The following is an 18,425-nucleotide window of genomic DNA, read 5'->3' on the forward strand; positions in this document are numbered from 1 at the left end:
TGTTCCCTCGCAAGTATTTATTTGGCATTCGCCATGTTCCGGATTTTCAATGGTACTTATTTTTTTACTGGCAAGGAGACCCATTAACAACATGCAGACGTTGAAAGTCCTCGAATGTCACCGATGTAAACAAGAAGAACAGAATTCGCAATTATAAACGACTTTACCGCAAAAATGCCAACATATATGCTATACCTACTTACTTTTAAAATAAAACCGTCTATTTTGCATTTTTCGCTTCTAATAATCTATGCATATAAGTAAAAGATTCTTGGAGAAATATTTTTTTATACCCTTTTATTTTCTTGAAACAAATGAACGAATGAATAATTTGCGTCATTGTTTCCAGGAGCTTCGTGTACCTGTCAAACCTCCTGTACCCGGTTCCGCTCATTCACAAGGTCGCCATCGTGAACGAGAAAGGAGACGTGAAAGGCTACCTGCGGGTCGCCGTGCAGGCGGTCATTGACGCCGAGAAAAGTAAGTATAATGTTACAATTAATAAAAACTATCTAGCTCATAAACGGTAGTTTACCTAAAAGTCTGGCAACGTTGCAGTTGAGCGAGGATTGCCAAAGGGTCACCCATAGCATCAACAACACGCTTCACTGGGCGAAAATACTAGGAGTATACTATTTTATGGCTGGGCTCTGAATGCTAAAGTGGTAACAAATTAGAACCAAGTGGAAAACTAAGCCTTTAGGATTAGCTTTATTTCATAGTTTGTAAGTTGCTAGCCGTGGTGTATAAGTGAGAGGTACCTCTTGTTTAACATTCTAGCTACCACAACACGTCCGGTGCTGTACAACGTACAACATCATTTACTACAGTGAAAATTGCGGTTTTTATATTTTTCACTTCTTTACACGTGTTAGCAATCATTTGTCTATGGTTGAAAGTAACCATAAATGTTTTTTAAAGACAATGCAGAGTTCGCGGCGGGCGTGAAGCAATCAGCCAAGATCTCATTCGACGACGATGTTGCGCCCGCGCGCCGTAAGACGCTAGCCAGCGTCGTCGACAAGAACAACGCGCTCAACCTCGAGGAGCGCATCGATCTCGCCGACTCCAATATTAAAATAGAAGGTAATATTAATTATAGTATGTTATAGTACTATAGTTATAGACTCGTATAAGGTGTTTTCAGGTCAAACTGAAGTAAAAATACTACAGCACCAATTTCGAAAAGTTTGGCTGTATCTAGGAAAACATCTTTTCAGCCGAAATTTATCGTTTTTTGTGATGGTTGTTACCATAGCAAAAGTTATACAGTTTGACCACCAGTTAAGTTAGATGTTGAGTTTCATCTGACAAAGTACCTGTTGGCGACTGACTGGAATGCGACCTCTTTCGAACATGTGATTTTGTAAAATCCTTTTACTCTTGCTTCTTCTTGTATGTCAGATACTTTTTATGTCAGTCTGCCTTGTCACCTATAAATATTGTACCGTATTTTCTGGTTTAGTATTTAATTAAAGGTATTATTTATAATATACGTGTTTCCATCATCCCATCTCGTCATACAGTCCACCCCGTTAGCTATCAGTACCTATGGTTAAAAACACCAGGTAGATATGAGTTCATGTTTATAAATAGCATGTTACGTTTTAAGTAAATTAAACAAGAATCAAGTCCATTATTATTTACAGAGTTGGCCGGCGGCGAATGCGACGCCGACAGCGGTCGCGGCGACAGCTCTCTCGCCTCAGAGCTGAAAGAGGAAGACCTTCCCGAGCACTTGACCCTTGGCAAGGAGTTTACCTTCCGCGTGACCGTGCTGCAAGCTCACAGCGTCTCAACAGACTACGCCGACGTGTTCTGCCAGTTCAAGTGAGTCTGCACCCTGTGCTGTTGCGTTAGAGTTCAGTTTAGATCAGCTCGCTCGCCGCAGAACTGAAAGAGGAAGACCTACCCGAGCACGTAACCCTAGGCAAGGAGTTCACCTTCCGTGTGACCGTGCTGTAAGCTCACAGCGTATCCACAGACTACGCCGACGTGTTCTGCCAGTTCAAGTGAGTCTGCACCCTGTGCTGTTGCGTTAGAGTTGAGTTTGGTGAAGATTTGCCCGATCACCTGACGCTGGGCAAGAAGTTCGTGTTCCTCTTTAATTTGCGCCTTGTGATTTTGGACGGAAAGTCCTATTTAGACTGACTATATTGCCAAATTTCGTCAAATCACGAGGAATTTATTATTTTATAAATAATAAATTTATGATAATTATGATGTTGTGTCTATGGCGTTTTGTATTTACTTTGTTTACCTACGGAACTTAATTGCTTGCATTTGTTTCAGCTTCCTGCATCGTAACGAAGACGCATTCTCGACAGAACCCGTTAAGAACACTATTAAGAACACACCGCTCGGATTCTACCACGTACAAAATGTATGTACCTATCAGATACAAAAAATACAATAGCTATTGTTAAAAAAAAATAGGAACCTAATACATGTTTTTTTCCATTGCAGATCACTGTCCCAGTAACCAAGTCGTTTGTGGAATATATTAAAACACAGCCAATTGTTTTTGAAGTATTCGGACATTACCAGCAACATCCATTACACAAGGTAAGAAACTGATATATTTCAAAACGATTATTTTACATTTAGTTTTTTTTTAGTGAGTTTTTTTTATTATTTTAGTGATAGTCTCCATAATTTATAAAAAAATAGTTTTATGATTATCCATCCTTCTGGTCATGGAGAATTCTATCTAAGTGCCGCTTTCGAAAACTGCTTTTTTAATACTCCTGAAAAAGTTACTAATTCGATTTTTGTGTTTGAGTATTTCATGGTTTGGCATAAAATTTAACAATGTCTAACCAAAACATTTCACTAAACTGTCGCTATTTCGTAAGCGACAGTCAAGTGGAATGTCTCTGATACCTCGATTCATGCTCTGTTATAGTGGCAGTTGCTTAGTTATAGTTTGCCAAGTTTGCCTCATTTCAAACATAGACAGAGAGAATCATACTATCTTTGTTTTACACTAGTAGCACCCAAAAGAAAAGGATGAGTATAGTTTTTTTTTGTTCTTATTTACTGACAATTTGGTTTGACCAATTATATCAATATCAATATGAGTAATTTTTTCTCAGGACGCCAAACAAGACGGCCCAGTAGCCGGGCGCACGCCCCCGCGCCGCATGCTGCCGCCCTCCATCCCGATCTCGGCGCCCGTGCGGAGCCCCAAGTGGGGCGCGGCCAGTGTAGCCCCGCCCTGCTGCTCTTCTCACCTCCACTCTAAACACGACCTGCTCGTGTGGTTCGAGATCTGCGAGCTGGCGCCCAACGGTGAATACGTGCCAGCTGTGAGTAGCTTATTTTTCTATTCCATATAAATAACTCTGCAAACTGATAAGCCATTTAGCTGGTTAGCTTTACTTTCCGACCGAGACCAAAAGCGGTCACCATTTAAAACATTTTTTTAAATTTATATTAATGTTTGTATCTGTCAGGTGGTGGAACACAGCGACGAACTCCCGTGCCGAGGGCTGTTTTTGCTGCACCAGGGCATCCAGCGCCGCATCCGCATCACCATCCTACATGAACCTTCTGGAGATTTGCAGTGGAGCGACGTTCGTGAGCTCGTCGTCGGTATGTTGTCCTTTTATTTTGATGTCTCAGCCACAAAAAAAGCACTTTGGATAAATTCGCTTGCGGCTAATCGACACAAACTTTGCGTCCGTTTAAGGCCGTTCCATCGGTTTGCCGCTCTCACTGTCACATTTCGTAAGAAAGAACGGGAAAGACCATGCGCGCCAAGTGTCAATTTTGATCGAATTTTGTCGAGTTTTATTTATTTTAAAAACGTTGCCTTACAATATCGAAATTCGAAAGCGGTCAAATTACTATTTAAGTTAAGATTGTTTTATTCTTCTTTTTTTCGTTTATAGTTTCACATAATAAATAACCGAGAAAAGTTGGATTAAAAGTCCTAGTTAGAGGTTACTTTGGGAATTAATTGTATCGAGAGAAGTGTCATAATTCGTGTATCGGAAGCTTATAAATTAAAGATAATATAATCAAGAACCACATATATTTTTTCCACGTCTACGAATATCAACGTTTCTTAGAAAAATATGATCATATAAGGAGATTTTTCGCCTTCTGGCTCAGGGAACCGCCTTAAGCGTGAAATTTTTCGATGGAAGTTGTAGCGTGGCGTCTTGTTTGGGTTCGTTTGTTGTTTAAGCTAGTTAGGTTGAGATGGTTTTTCGTAGCCTTTGAGTTAGTATTCGTGAACTTTTCAATAATACGATTTTGTTTAGTTTGAAATTGGTTATTGCAAACTAAACCAGCCAACAATCCAGTAAGATTTAAAATGTGCAGGATCAAGGACAGACAGTTTATTTTTGTGTTCTTTGTCCTTTGTGATGAACAACAAAAACGAAGTCATTACATTACACTCATATCATTAACTCGTACTAACAATGTGTTTATTTTCAGGCCGCATTCGCAATTCGCCAGAGGCTAATGAAGATACAGCGGACGGCGAAGAAGATGGCGCGCTGTCGCTAGGACTCTTCCCCGGAGAGAGGCCCACGCTCGACGATCGGGCTGTATTTAGGTATATCACACTCTTTTAATATTATCTCAGAAGTTATATATTATCTGAATATGAAAGAAGTGATATGACGTCGATTTCCAATTTTGGAAAATCGAAGTTCGTAATCTACCACTATAACTACCTCACAACACATTCTTCATTCTACATGTTTTAATTGTATGATGCTCTATCAGGTTTGAAGCGGCGTGGGACAGCAGTCTGCACGGCTCGCCGCTACTGAACAGGGTGAGCGCCAACGGAGAAGTCGTCTACATCACGCTCAGCGCATACCTCGAGGTAACGAAACGACCACTACACTTGTCATTTTATATTTTAATATATGAAGTACCATTTAAATGTTAGAGGTCTGCTAATTTCATTTAGTCAAAGCAGTACAGACAGAGTTAGATTTGAGTTTTGATACCAGTTGCTAAAGTTTTCTTCATTAATTTACTTGCAATACGAGAGTTGATTGAAATTTGAAATATTCGCGGCCTAAGTATAAAAACAAATTCAAATATTTTTTACTACTCTATGTAGTCTTCGCCGACATCAATTAGCCCTCGAACACTGATTTAAACTTTCAAGATTTTTACTCATTATTATTCACAACGACGGGACTTAATCGCGTAAAATTAAGTTTTAAGTTACTTGTAATAACTGTACCTTTGAATTCCAACAAGTAATTAAGTAATGGATGTACATTTCTTCTAAATTCCAAATGACCTCTGGAATATTCGCGGGACCCACTATTTAGGCGAAGTTTGGCCAAGTGTGTTGTTCTAGATGATAAGGGGTCATCCATTAATTACATCACATGTGTAGGGGGAATTAGGGGGTAAAAAAATGTGACATGTTGTGACAAGGGGGAGGGAGGAGTGACAAACTGTGACGTCACTTTAACTAAACGCCAGTAACCGAATATATATATATATATTTTATTCGCTGTATAGTTAAGTAACGAGTTTTTGGAACGATGATCGTTTTTATTTCGTTTGATTTTCTTTCCTAATCGGTTTTGTGTTATAAAATTATTAATATTTCTTTTATGAAAAATATATTGATAAAATATAAATAATACCTAATTCGATTTGTTGGTTCGTTGAAAACTAAATTGTCAAAAATGTGACGTCACACCAGGGGTTTTGCCAAACGTGACCCAAGTGTGACAAGGTTAAAAAACCTAGAAATTCGTGTGACGTAATTAATGGATGATCCCTAACGATGGGGCTAATCCTCAGGTTGAGAATTGCGCCCGGCCAGCCATCGTCACCAAGGACCTGTCCCTCGTGGTAGTGGGCCGCGAGGCGCGCACGGGCCGCTCGCTGCGCCGCGCGCTGTTCGGCTCCAAGTGCGCGCGCGCCGACCGCCTCACCGGCGTCTACGAGCTCAGCCTGCACCGCGCACTAGAGCCAGGTCGGTACAGTACAGTGTCTGCTCTGGTCTGGTCACCAAGGACCTGTCCCTCGTGGTAGTGGGCCGCGAGGCGCGCACGGGCCGCTCGCTGCGCCGCGCGCTGTTCGGCTCCAAGTGCGCGCGCGCCGACCGCCTCACCGGCGTCTACGAGCTCAGCCTGCACCGCGCACTAGAGCCAGGTCGGTACAGTACAGTGTCTGCTCTGGTCTGGTCACCAAGGACCTGTCCCTCGTGGTAGTGGGCCGCGAGGCGCGCACGGGCCGCTCGCTGCGCCGCGCGCTGTTCGGCTCCAAGTGCGCGCGCGCCGACCGCCTCACCGGCGTCTACGAGCTCAGCCTGCACCGCGCACTAGAGCCAGGTCGGTACAGTACAGTGTCTGCTCTGGTCTGGTCACCAAGGACCTGTCCCTCGTGGTAGTGGGCCGCGAGGCGCGCACGGGCCGCTCGCTGCGCCGCGCGCTGTTCGGCTCCAAGTGCGCGCGCGCCGACCGCCTCACCGGCGTCTACGAGCTCAGCCTGCACCGCGCACTAGAGCCAGGTCGGTACAGTACAGTGTCTGCTCTGGTCTGGTCACCAAGGACCTGTCCCTCGTGGTAGTGGGCCGCGAGGCGCGCACGGGCCGCTCGCTGCGCCGCGCGCTGTTCGGCTCCAAGTGCGCGCGCGCCGACCGCCTCACCGGCGTCTACGAGCTCAGCCTGCACCGCGCACTAGAGCCAGGTCGGTACAGTACAGTGTCTGCTCTGGTCTGGTCACCAAGGACCTGTCCCTCGTGGTAGTGGGCCGCGAGGCGCGCACGGGCCGCTCGCTGCGCCGCGCGCTGTTCGGCTCCAAGTGCGCGCGCGCCGACCGCCTCACCGGCGTCTACGAGCTCAGCCTGCACCGCGCACTAGAGCCAGGTCGGTACAGTACAGTGTCTGCTCTGGTCTGGTCACCAAGGACCTGTCCCTCGTGGTAGTGGGCCGCGAGGCGCGCACGGGCCGCTCGCTGCGCCGCGCGCTGTTCGGCTCCAAGTGCGCGCGCGCCGACCGCCTCACCGGCGTCTACGAGCTCAGCCTGCACCGCGCACTAGAGCCAGGTCGGTACAGTACAGTGTCTGCTCTGGTCTGGTCACCAAGGACCTGTCCCTCGTGGTAGTGGGCCGCGAGGCGCGCACGGGCCGCTCGCTGCGCCGCGCGCTGTTCGGCTCCAAGTGCGCGCGCGCCGACCGCCTCACCGGCGTCTACGAGCTCAGCCTGCACCGCGCACTAGAGCCAGGTCGGTACAGTACAGTGTCTGCTCTGGTCTGGTCACCAAGGACCTGTCCCTCGTGGTAGTGGGCCGCGAGGCGCGCACGGGCCGCTCGCTGCGCCGCGCGCTGTTCGGCTCCAAGTGCGCGCGCGCCGACCGCCTCACCGGCGTCTACGAGCTCAGCCTGCACCGCGCACTAGAGCCAGGTCGGTACAGTACAGTGTCTGCTCTGGTCTGGTCACCAAGGACCTGTCCCTCGTGGTAGTGGGCCGCGAGGCGCGCACGGGCCGCTCGCTGCGCCGCGCGCTGTTCGGCTCCAAGTGCGCGCGCGCCGACCGCCTCACCGGCGTCTACGAGCTCAGCCTGCACCGCGCACTAGAGCCAAGTCGGTGCAGTACAGTCTGCTCACTAAACACCTCTCCCTAGAACCCGGTTACAGTGTACTATACCGCGCGCAAGTATACAAGAGCACCTGGCCGTCATCACCGGGACCGTGTCTCTGGTCTAGTGAAACACATGCAAAAGATTACTCACACATGCAAAAAAGATCTTTGTCGAAACACGAGGCGACACATGCACATTTAAATAAAAATTAACACACTCATTTTGACGCACACAAACATATCACACATGGAAATGTCTAGACGTTTTTTTGCACATTGAGCAAGGTTTTTGACATAGGGGTAAGTTACTGAAAGGCTCATAGAACTGCGCTACTGGCAACTCTCGTGTTATTTACCTACTGTCAATACGGTTTGGCGCTAACCGATTCGTGAAACTTCTACGACATAATATTTTGTGGTTCCTCTGGTTTCTTTTAATCAAATCGTGTATTTAATAATGGCGTCCGTTGTTTACCTCTGTAACCAGACTTAAAGGAATGATTGTGACTACTTCTTCTTTATACAGGAGTCCAGCGACGACAAAGGCGCGTGCTAGACACGAGCGGCACATACGTGCGAGGAGAGGAGAATCTACACGGCTGGCGTCCGCGCGGAGACTCGCTTATATTCGACCATCAGGTAACATGATTACCTGATTACATGATTATTATGTTTACTATGATTTGGTATTATGATTGATTGATGGTAACTTTAAAGCTAAATAAGCTAATATACTCTGGCACAACCACTTTGTCAGTAGAAAAAGGCGGCAAATATAAAAATATAGGCGCGGAGGGTTGATCCCCATAGAAAATTTTAATTTCTCGCCTTTTTCAACTGAAAAGTTTGGGTGTGTTTGAGTATATTTCAAATTGATTTAAACTGGCTATGCTAATAATTTTTGGTATCTTTTTACCCCTGAGCAAGAAACAGTCTCCTGCTCGTCTAATGTTGAGGTTCATCTAATGAAGATGGTTATTTACAAGTCTTTACATGGTTATTTCTCCAAATTTTCTTGCTTTAAACTCGTTGTCCCCATAAACATAACTCATTGTTTGTTTATGACTGACTTGAACCTTGCTTTAAAAATTATAATAGTAATTATTAATGCTACTTGTTTGTCACACAATAAAAACTTTAATTTGAACAGTGGGAGCTCGAGAAAATGACCCGGCTGGAACAAGTAGGGCGCACGCGGCACTTCCTGGCCCTGCGCGAGCGCCTGCGGCACGGACACGAGAACACGGTCGCGCCCAACGACTTCACCAAAACCGAGAAGGTATGGACACTGGACACTGTGGACAGGTTCTTCATAGATAACACCTAGTCGGGATTTATCACACAAAAGTGGGGGAATTTCAAGAAATCTTGTATTTCGCTGACCGTAGTATAATATCATCAGTTTGAATTGCAGACATTGAGAAGAGTCGCATAAAAAAAAACCGTTTGAGGCAAATTGACTCATATATACGCACTCTCTCAAAAATTGACATTATGTGTGTATATGCTATAGTTAGTAGACTAGAAACAAAGACTAGTTTGTTAAATATTTATCTGATCAGTACGCGTATGGCACGTCACATATTTATCTGATCAGTACGCGTATTGCACGTCACTGCGATTCCGTACCGTTACCGTATTTTGAGCAGTGGTGTGGTCGATCCTTTACTCGTATTACAGTGGCGCGCAGCATTCAAAACTTCTTACAATTTTATTGGGTATGAGTCTTTTGATTGTACAAAGACTATATTTCGTATACAGGAGGTGTGCAACATGGCGGCGAAGGCAGCGGCCGAGCAGCACGCGCGAGACGAGTCCCTGTACGAGCCGTGGGACATGACGCCGCCCGAGCGAGACCTCGCCACCAAGTTCCTCAAACTTATACAAGGTTTGCTTATTAGCTTATTACTGCACTGACTACCTTCTACCTGCTACCGGGTAGACTGTGAATGCTCGAGCGTGGCGTCCATGCTAAACAAATGCAAACATACCCGAGCGGCTTCAGTACTCGTCGTTTAACTCCCTTTGCGGTCGACACCACGTTGCATGTACTGTAGATCACGTCGTTGGATGATTTCCACTGACCACATTAATATTTCTTTAAAATCTTTGATAATATAATATTTGGCAGGAGTTACGTTAAGGTAATCAGATGTCTATTTAATTTTATCTTATTTTCGATTCCATTTTTCACCTATGTAGGTACCTAATCTTGTCGTTAAAACATTGCTTTATGGAAAATCGAGCCGATGTTATATCTCTCTCGACTCACCTCACTAAACAAAATACAATTCTTACTTCAACTTATAATAAGCGAGATCAAACTTTAACACCTGTATAAACAATATCAATTTCTATAAACAAGTAATGTGTTTCGACAGGACGAATAGGAATGAACAACAACACCGAGGGCGCTCAGTCGCCCGCTTCTCCCGTGGACGAGGGCCTCGCGCCCGACATGTCAACGCCATCCCTGCTTTCCTCTGTACACAGTGCCAGCAGCTTCGAGTGAGTATCAACGGTATCTCTGCTTCAATCTCACTGTGAGCGATCTCAACTAAGATTCAAACTCATCCATTGTGAACAGACAACCAAAACCTAACAGAACACACCTTGAAATTATTGTTAGTAGCAAAACCCCCAACGAATCCAATATTTTTTTTACGTTTTAATAGTATGAATTATTCAGTGTTTTATTTTACGTATTTGTTTTGTAATCTCTCCTAATGTTTTATTTTATGCCACCAGTTTTCATTTTTTTACAAAGTCGCTTGGCTAAGTGGACTTTACTTTTATTTGATGTTTTTCCTTAGCTTCTTATCGTATCCCGCTCGGCTCCCACTTCCATGCACGCCATACCCTTGGACTATTGCGTCGGTCATTCTGAGGTACTACAGTCTGTCTAATCTTACTCTACACAAACCCTAAAATTACAGTGTGACAGTACTACTTTAAACGTCATTTTTTCACAGAATTTTGATGTTTATGGTGGGACTTATATGCTCTGCCACGGCAAAGTTTGTACAGAGTTAAATTATTCCGGCTCTACTTGAAAACACCTTCTTAACTACTTACTCTCAAACTTACGCTACACTGCCGCATCTAGTTTCAGCTATTTAGTTTTTTCCTGTGTTATTACACAGTCAGAAGACCTTGTGTCTATTGTTATAAATTTACTGATTCACATAATTACGGGGTTTCGAAATTGTTTGATTGAAATTGATATTTAGTATTTTACAGCCCAAATAATATAAATGCTTTATAGTGAAATTAGGTGATCTAATATAGTTATTTACGATACAAGTGCGGAAAAGAGGAAATTCGAAACGAGTGGCGATAAATTAAAACACGACCGCAGGGAGTGTTTTAAATCGACACGAGTTGCGAATTTCCTATTCGCACGTGTATCGTACAACGTTTTACAGTACATATGGCCCTTTAAACTTTCGACATATGCACGAAAAGTGCTCTTTTACGCACTAGTGCGAGAAAGTAGCACCATGTGTACTGTAAAGATTATTTGATACACCCGATTGATATTACAAAGCATAAATGTATGTCCTAAAATGTCTTCAGCTTTTTACGCACGGGCATAAAGTAGCAGGTAGGTAGGATAATAATCTATCATAAACGTCAAGTCATTCATAAACGTATTCAATAATACACAGTTATTCAATAATTACATAATTCTATATTGTTGAGTTTGTTAGTTAAATGTTTATTAATGGATTAACTGCTTGCATTAAAATAACTCGAGCTTTCACGCTTGTACTACAACATGCACACGATCAACTAACTATACTCAGTATGAGTCAAAGGGGCCTCTGTTAGCTTATCTTATAGTTCGAGTAATACAAATGAATTGTTTTTTTATAGACTATGCTCACCGGAGCGCGCGCTCCTAGAGAAATCAATGGCGGCATGGGGCGGCGTGGCGCTGAGCGCGGGCGGCGCGCTGTACGTGCCCGACTGCGAGGAGGTGCGCGTGTCCGCCGCCGTGGCGCGTCGCGGGCACCTCAACGTGCTGCAGCACGGCACGCACGGCTGGAAGAAGCGGTGGCTGGTGAGTGTACAACACAGGAACTAGAAACCTCCGCTGAAAAAGTCCTCTGAAAGAGCCTTAAATGGGTTCTATGCCATAATATGTTAAATATTTTTGTACCAATTTATCAGATAAAGAGGAACTGAAACCTCTCGAAAAGTGTTTTATGGTCAACAATTCCGTGGAATACACTTGAATGATGGTGGTAAGATATCCTTTACTATCACAAAAGCGAGTCTTTTCGACTGATTATAACAATATTTCTTAGCAAAATGCCACTTTAGTAATTCTGATTTTTTTAATTAATTTTATTTTATTTTTATTCAGTTATTCGTTTCGATCATAATAGAACAACAATTGCGTGGACCGTGATTCTTAGCACATAAATATCACAAAATGCACTAAAAATGCATCAGTAAAAAAAAACATTTTTTTTCAATCGTATTAACATAAATACTAATGAAAACACAACCCGTGCCAGGTGGTCCGCCGGCCTTACGTGTTCATCTACCGCGACGAGCGCGACCCCATCGAGCGCGCCGTCATCAACCTCGCCAACGCCCACGTAGAATACTCCGAAGATCAGGAGCAGATGGTGCGGATGCCCAACACTTTCAGGTAACTATCATCACAGAGCAGAGCAGTTACAATTTGGTGCCGTGACCAGGAAATTTTCTTTTTTTTTTAATTAGGGGTTTTTTACGCGAATACAGAATACAGGTTTATATGTTCGCGACTCCGTTTCTGTCATCAATTTCGTGGACCAGGCGTGTATTCACGAGCACTGTCGAATTCGAATATAGCGATTACTTGACATTTTCCAGAAAGTGATGTTAAATGGTCTTTATTAATTAATTAATAAAGGCGCCTTTAATGCAAGTACTTGATATTTGAGTTTAAAAAGTGGCTTCAGTTGATCGGTTGTTAAGGCGGGATTCCACCAGTGTGCGGCGCTGTGCGGCATAAGCATATTCAGTACAAAAATGCTACAACCAATTGAAACTAAAATGTTGTCTGTTGAAATGGTTTTTAGATAAGTTCCTACTCACAAGATAGCGCTGTTTTAGCCAGAGCGTTTTAATGGTATCTGTAGTGCGACGTTATTTCTGTATTGTTGCAGCGTTGTGAGCAAGGAGCGCGGCTACCTGCTGCAGACGCTGGGCGACAAGGAAGTTCACGACTGGCTGTACGCCATCAACCCGCTACTCGCCGGACAGATCAGGTGAGCATTTCATATTCTTGTACTTCTAATCATCTCACTTCTAATCATTGGCAAATTAAATTTACTAGTTTGATTACTTGGCGTAAAACTGTTTATCTCAAATGATTTAACTTTAAGCCAATCAATGTATATGTATAATTATTACAATTCGTAAGGCATTGTAATATGGCTAAACGGAAGAATAAAGATTTTCACTTTCACAAGTTACAATAGATAACTTTTGAGCGACTGATGGTATTATAAATATTATAATATTGCATTGTTGTCGAACTTAATTTCTCCACTAAAACTCAGTCGACTTCTTTCTTGCATGTTGAATTTTTTGTTTCCTTCCTTTAAATGTTGACGATTTAACCCCCCGATTTCCAGGCATTGACAATGTTAAAAACCTCCAAGTTCCCGGGTTTTTTCATCTTTCATACATTTTGTATGAAATCGTGTTTGCGATATTGGACTCCAGGGGTTAAACCGTGTTTCTATTTATTTGTTTCTTTGTAGAATAAGAAATAGTCTGTCCTCACTTTGTAGTTTTATGTTTTATTAAGCATATTTATATAACACTAACTATTGCCTAAGATTTATTAGCCATCAGTTTCGGCGCTTTCAAAGACTATTTCTTGTTCGCAAACGTAATTTTCTCAAAAATGGACGGCAAAGTCGACGTTGCCGGTTAAAAATTAGGTCGCGAAGTGCGTAGTTTATGGTCAGTCAAAAAATTAAAAAGTTAAAAACATTGCAGTCTCGATTTCGGGACTGCAATGTTGCATACAAATTTCATTATTTGTCGAGTTCCAAACTTTTTAAAAGTTGAAGTGGTCATATCAAATGAAAGCATAGGTCCATTAAACAGCAAAACAGACGATCAGTACTTAATATTATAATGTTGGTACTGCGACTATTTAGCTGTCTCAAATAGGTTGGCGTATTTTCGGCAGAAAAATAAACTTCGTTTTTCAATTAAAAAAAATAAAAAGGCGGCAAAGCAAATCTTTTGTGAAAATATATAAGTAAGAACGTTGCTTCTGTAAAATATTTCTATTATATTTGTATTTATTGCGCCATTTTTGAGAAAAGCACTATATATGACTCGGCAGGAAGGCTACTTGCTGGCTGAGGATTCGTTTTAAACAAGGTCGTCCGTTTAAAACGAATCCTCAGCCAGCAAGTAGCTACTTCCGACAATAATGTACTATTAAGAGCTAGCGAGCTCAAGCCAGATCAATATACACGATGAAGTTGTCGCGCCGCAGGTCCCGCTCGGCGCGGCGCGGAGACAAGGCCGCGCCCGCGCCTGCGCCCGCATGAGTCCTCACCATGGAGTCTATCCTCGTTTATTAAGCGCATCGCCTCCAGCCAGCGTACTGACGTGCATCCTTGCCATTGAAACTGCTAGGGCTTGTTCATTCTGTTTCTGAGTCGGTTCGCGCGAAAGAAAGCTAGATAATAATTGTGAGTTGTATTTGACGGTTCGCACGTTTCGAGTGCCTGGGAGAGTGAAAAGTATCATTGAGCGATTTCTGTGGGTACCTTCCTGTTAAAGGTTTACCGATCTCTTCAAAGTTTCAGCTATCTTTATCGAAACTCGCGATTCGCGACAATGTAACTAATTGGTCTTTGGGTGTATAACGATTGAAACCTGTCTCCCCTAACGATTTTAGACTTATTAATTGTGCCATTTTCAACCAAAAGGGTACTTATTGTCGCTTGTCAGTAAGGCGCTATTTCCATATAGCTTCAATTAGAAATGAACCTTATCAACAAGCGACAATGTGGTACCTTTTAGTTGAAAACGTCACAATTGTCTGTATTGTCTGTAAGGCTTACATAAACAATTTTATCGAAATCATGAAATTAAAACCATCAAGGTTATACAATCGTCTTTAGCTACTATTAGCGGTTGCTGTAGAAAAAAATATTTTTCTCTTCAATAAACTTTTAATATCGTTCAATTGAACTATGAAATGGTCCGAGAGTTGATTCAATATATCTTTATCTACCTATAAGGATTTCATGTTTGAAAAGGAACGTAAAGGTCGATACTGTCTTGCTCATATGCTAATACATGATAGAAACTGACTATAACTAGTCATAGGCAAACCAGATTGACATCCGAAAGAGGTGTTAGATGAAAATTTTGCTGGTTTGGTAGCTGGTCATGGATATTACATATATTTGACTTTCAATCCATAAGGCCTAAATATGAGGAAATTTACAAAAAGCCAAGAAGAGTGGTCCACCGATTCATCTGATTTGAGATTTCAATACATTACTTTCAATGAATTTTGGGACCACAGAAATGAATTATAATTTTAAACTATACTTAGTCCAGACGCGATCAATTATTTTAGCATATCCCCAATTTATTAACAGTATTATAAAACAAATGCATTTAATGCTATATACGATTTATACGTAATATTCATATACGTTTATATATGTTGATTAGTACGTTACAAGCAGATTATGAGTGTTGTCAGAGGCGGGACCAAGCCGGCACTAGGAGAAGGGTAACATGAAAATGACGAATTTTAACAAGCAGGAACAATTATTGTACAAGACTCTTTTGAGCTGTTTCAAATATGCAAAAGGATGCACGTTATATATTATATTACGTTATTTATTATACGTTAGTTATCTGGTGTTTGTGAGTTCGGAGAACTGTGTAATGCAATAATGTATTCCAAGTATTTCTATCTCGGCCATAGTGAATGTTTACTAGATATTGTTAGTGAGAGTATGAATGTGGTCAGTATATACGGCATCAAACGTAACTTAAGCAATTATAAGCCGTAATGCAATACAAATAAGGTGTACTGGTTAGGTTAAGTGTGTTGCCGTAATACTTAGTTTGGCGCTTACATCTTTCTTAGCTCTATCGCTAAGCTATTTATGGATATCATAAGCTACAGATCACTTCACGTTCGTGGTAAATTATATACAAATACCACCAGCAATACTAGGTTTTGTACTGTTATTACGTTATTAAACTTTTGTTGTCTTTGTAGCCGGAAAACGCCGATGCTGTGGTAATATGCAACCGTAGCAGAGTTTTCTACGTCGCAAGATTTTTCTCTTAATTGTTTACATGGTTGGTAATTTAAAGAGCAAAGTAAAAAATAGCTGAACACGCGTAGGCGTGTTGTTATTTTTAGACTTTTTAGATTTCCTGCGACGTGCAAGCTGTGCCGCATTTACTATTATACAGCGCCGACTCTGTGCCTTTTTTAACCAAAAGGGTACTTATTGTCGCTTGTCAGTAAGGCGCTATTTCCATATAGCTTCAATTAGAAATCAACCATATCGACAAGCGACAATGTGGTACTTTTTGGTTGAAAACGTCACATTTATTTCTTCCGAGCATAAGCTAATTTAATTGCGCACAAACGTACGCCGGCGATGTCTGATAGACTCCATTTTATAACAAAACTACGGCGAGATATAAGAATTTAAATGAATGTATTGTGAAAAGACAAATTACTGAAAATACCTATATAGATTTTCTTCAAATGTTGGATACATTATTAATGTAACTAACCTTGTATATACGTATGACCCGAACGGTAGAGTGAATATATTTTGAGGCTCAAATAGCCAATTCGAAGTGGCGGTGTCCGTATGACGTCATACGTAACGTTTCGTTTCACGTTTAGAATTAATTGTAAATACATAATAATAATTATAACATTGTAGTTAAATGTAGAATACGCGTTCCAAGAAATTATACATCATTTAACACTACTTATTTGGTAGATTGTTTATTTGTATTTTCTGTTATTTATACCTTGAATTTTGTTAGGTTCCTATAGTGATATGTTCAAATGGATTGTATAAAGTAGGCTAATGTTTACGACGGAAGATGTCGCCGCTCCGGCGCGTGTCACAACCATTCCGACCGGTTCTAGTCATCGTGCTCTCTGTGTAGTACATTGTATGTGATAGAGTAGCTACATAGCGACACCGTGCTACCCTCCACCCCTGTAATCTGTCAATTCTCGCTGCCGTGATAGCCGATTTTTATGTCAGATTGTCCATACAATCTAGATTATTCAGACTAATCTTCACGGCCCCGAGAATTGACTTGGAAGACCCAATTAAAACATTATATTTGTCAGTCACAATGTTAGATAGTAAGTAAAAGTTGTTCTGTTCCGTGAATGTCGTACACTCAGCGTGATACATATATACACTTCACTCGACCGCTCCATAATTCACACTAATATTTATACAGGAAACATAGCGTAGTTAGTATCGATGTGACGGTAGTTTTATATGGATGATATTTCTTTGAATAACTTATTTCGATGTACCTATCAGTCCGAGCAATGCTTACTCTCGTTACTGCTTTGATAAATGTTGATATATCTAATATTGTCACTATACTATCGCTTCTAGGTGACTGTTATATATTTCCATTAACTCCATCTTGACAAAGTAAGCTTTTGTGACGTTTAGTCTTTGTAAATATTTCCTAGTTGATTTGATCTGCCTGAGTTACGTCGAGCCCCGCTTGTAGCGGCTCGGCTGACCCTAGAGAATATCCCGATAATAATTTAGCATAGGCTATTATAGGTTAAGATCAAAAAAGTATTATCCAAGTCTAGACATGCTGTGTGTTATATTTCTTAAAATTATTACCATTATTGTCGTCGAGATTATCTTACATGAATCTGGGAGTTTTGTTCGAATGGCATCAGGATATTGTTATTTAAACTATTTGACTATGTGCTTACCACTGATAAAGATATATAATAGGCAGCGAGTTTAATTGGTATGTATGTTGTTTATTTTCTCGACACCGCAACGAAGGGAGATCTCGCGTCACGAGACGCTATATTATTGTTTACATACCTTTTCTTTCTAGTCATTTTTGTATAACATTCCAAAGTTTGTAACTATTGACTTTCTCAAATATCTAGTGATGTATTTTGCATAGCAAACTGATGTTAACGTAGAGACATAGAGCGGGATAAATCACGGGTGTGTCGTGTTGTGGGTGCAACTGTTTATGAAGTATTTTTTTGGAAATTTATTTTGCGAAGCTTACGTTATTTCGTTATATTTTTGTAATTCGAATAAAGGTCTTTTTAAATTAGAGATAACAGCAGACGCTGGATTATATATATTTTTATAGAGTATACTCTTTAAGCTATACTGCTATTTTTATAGGGTAGTGTTGTTCAGTTGGTTGCGTTCGTTCGGTTGGTCTGTTCGGTTGAGGCGCTGCTCGGTGACCAGAGCGCCTGAGTGATTACGATAGTGATTGTTGATTGTTGGCCGAGAATGATATTGAAAATTATATATTACATATAATTTATGAATTTCATTCAATATATGAAAATAAGAACAATGTAATGATTGGTAATATTACTCATTGCTCTAAATGTACTATCAAAATATATTATACACAGTGTTAAAGGTCATAAATAAAATGCTTTGAAAATTTCCAAACCGTTGTTTTTTTTAACACCTTTTTCATAGTTTTTCTTTTAGTGTTATCAATATGAAAAACCTTAGAATAATAATGCCTAGAAAGGTAAGTAAATAGTAAAATTAGTAAAGCAACTTTAGCTGCATTCTGAAATATATTATA

General features: G+C 41.5%; 1 protein-coding gene across 6 annotated transcripts in view; it reads left to right on the top strand.

The window, feature by feature from the left end:
- LOC134746777 (kinesin-like protein unc-104) overlaps positions 1-18,283 on the top strand; it is a 120,705-nt gene extending 102,422 nt beyond the window's left edge. For 5 of the 6 annotated variants that reach the window (XM_063681307.1, XM_063681311.1, XM_063681312.1 and 2 more), the window contains 10 exons: positions 350-480; positions 922-1,086; positions 1,650-1,830; positions 2,293-2,383; positions 2,467-2,565; positions 3,096-3,308; positions 3,456-3,594; positions 4,447-4,567; positions 4,741-4,843; positions 5,788-7,054. In XM_063681307.1, the coding sequence (XP_063537377.1) occupies positions 350-480; positions 922-1,086; positions 1,650-1,830; positions 2,293-2,383; positions 2,467-2,565; positions 3,096-3,308; positions 3,456-3,594; positions 4,447-4,567; positions 4,741-4,843; positions 5,788-6,021 (1,477 nt within the window). In that variant the 3' untranslated portion in view covers positions 6,022-7,054. Of the gene's footprint in view, positions 1-349; positions 481-921; positions 1,087-1,649; positions 1,831-2,292; positions 2,384-2,466; positions 2,566-3,095; positions 3,309-3,455; positions 3,595-4,446; positions 4,568-4,740; positions 4,844-5,787; positions 7,055-8,097; positions 8,211-8,721; positions 8,851-9,332; positions 9,460-9,952; positions 10,080-10,384; positions 10,460-11,447; positions 11,635-12,094; positions 12,232-12,733; positions 12,836-14,071; positions 14,505-14,653 lie in introns of those variants that run through there. The other variant, XM_063681313.1, reaches the window with a different exon arrangement.
- Positions 18,284-18,425: the final 142 nt, after the last annotated feature.

The sequence above is a fragment of the Cydia strobilella genome, chromosome 13 (assembly GCF_947568885.1).
Source record: "Cydia strobilella chromosome 13, ilCydStro3.1, whole genome shotgun sequence".
Taxonomy (NCBI): Eukaryota; Metazoa; Arthropoda; class Insecta; order Lepidoptera; family Tortricidae; genus Cydia; species Cydia strobilella.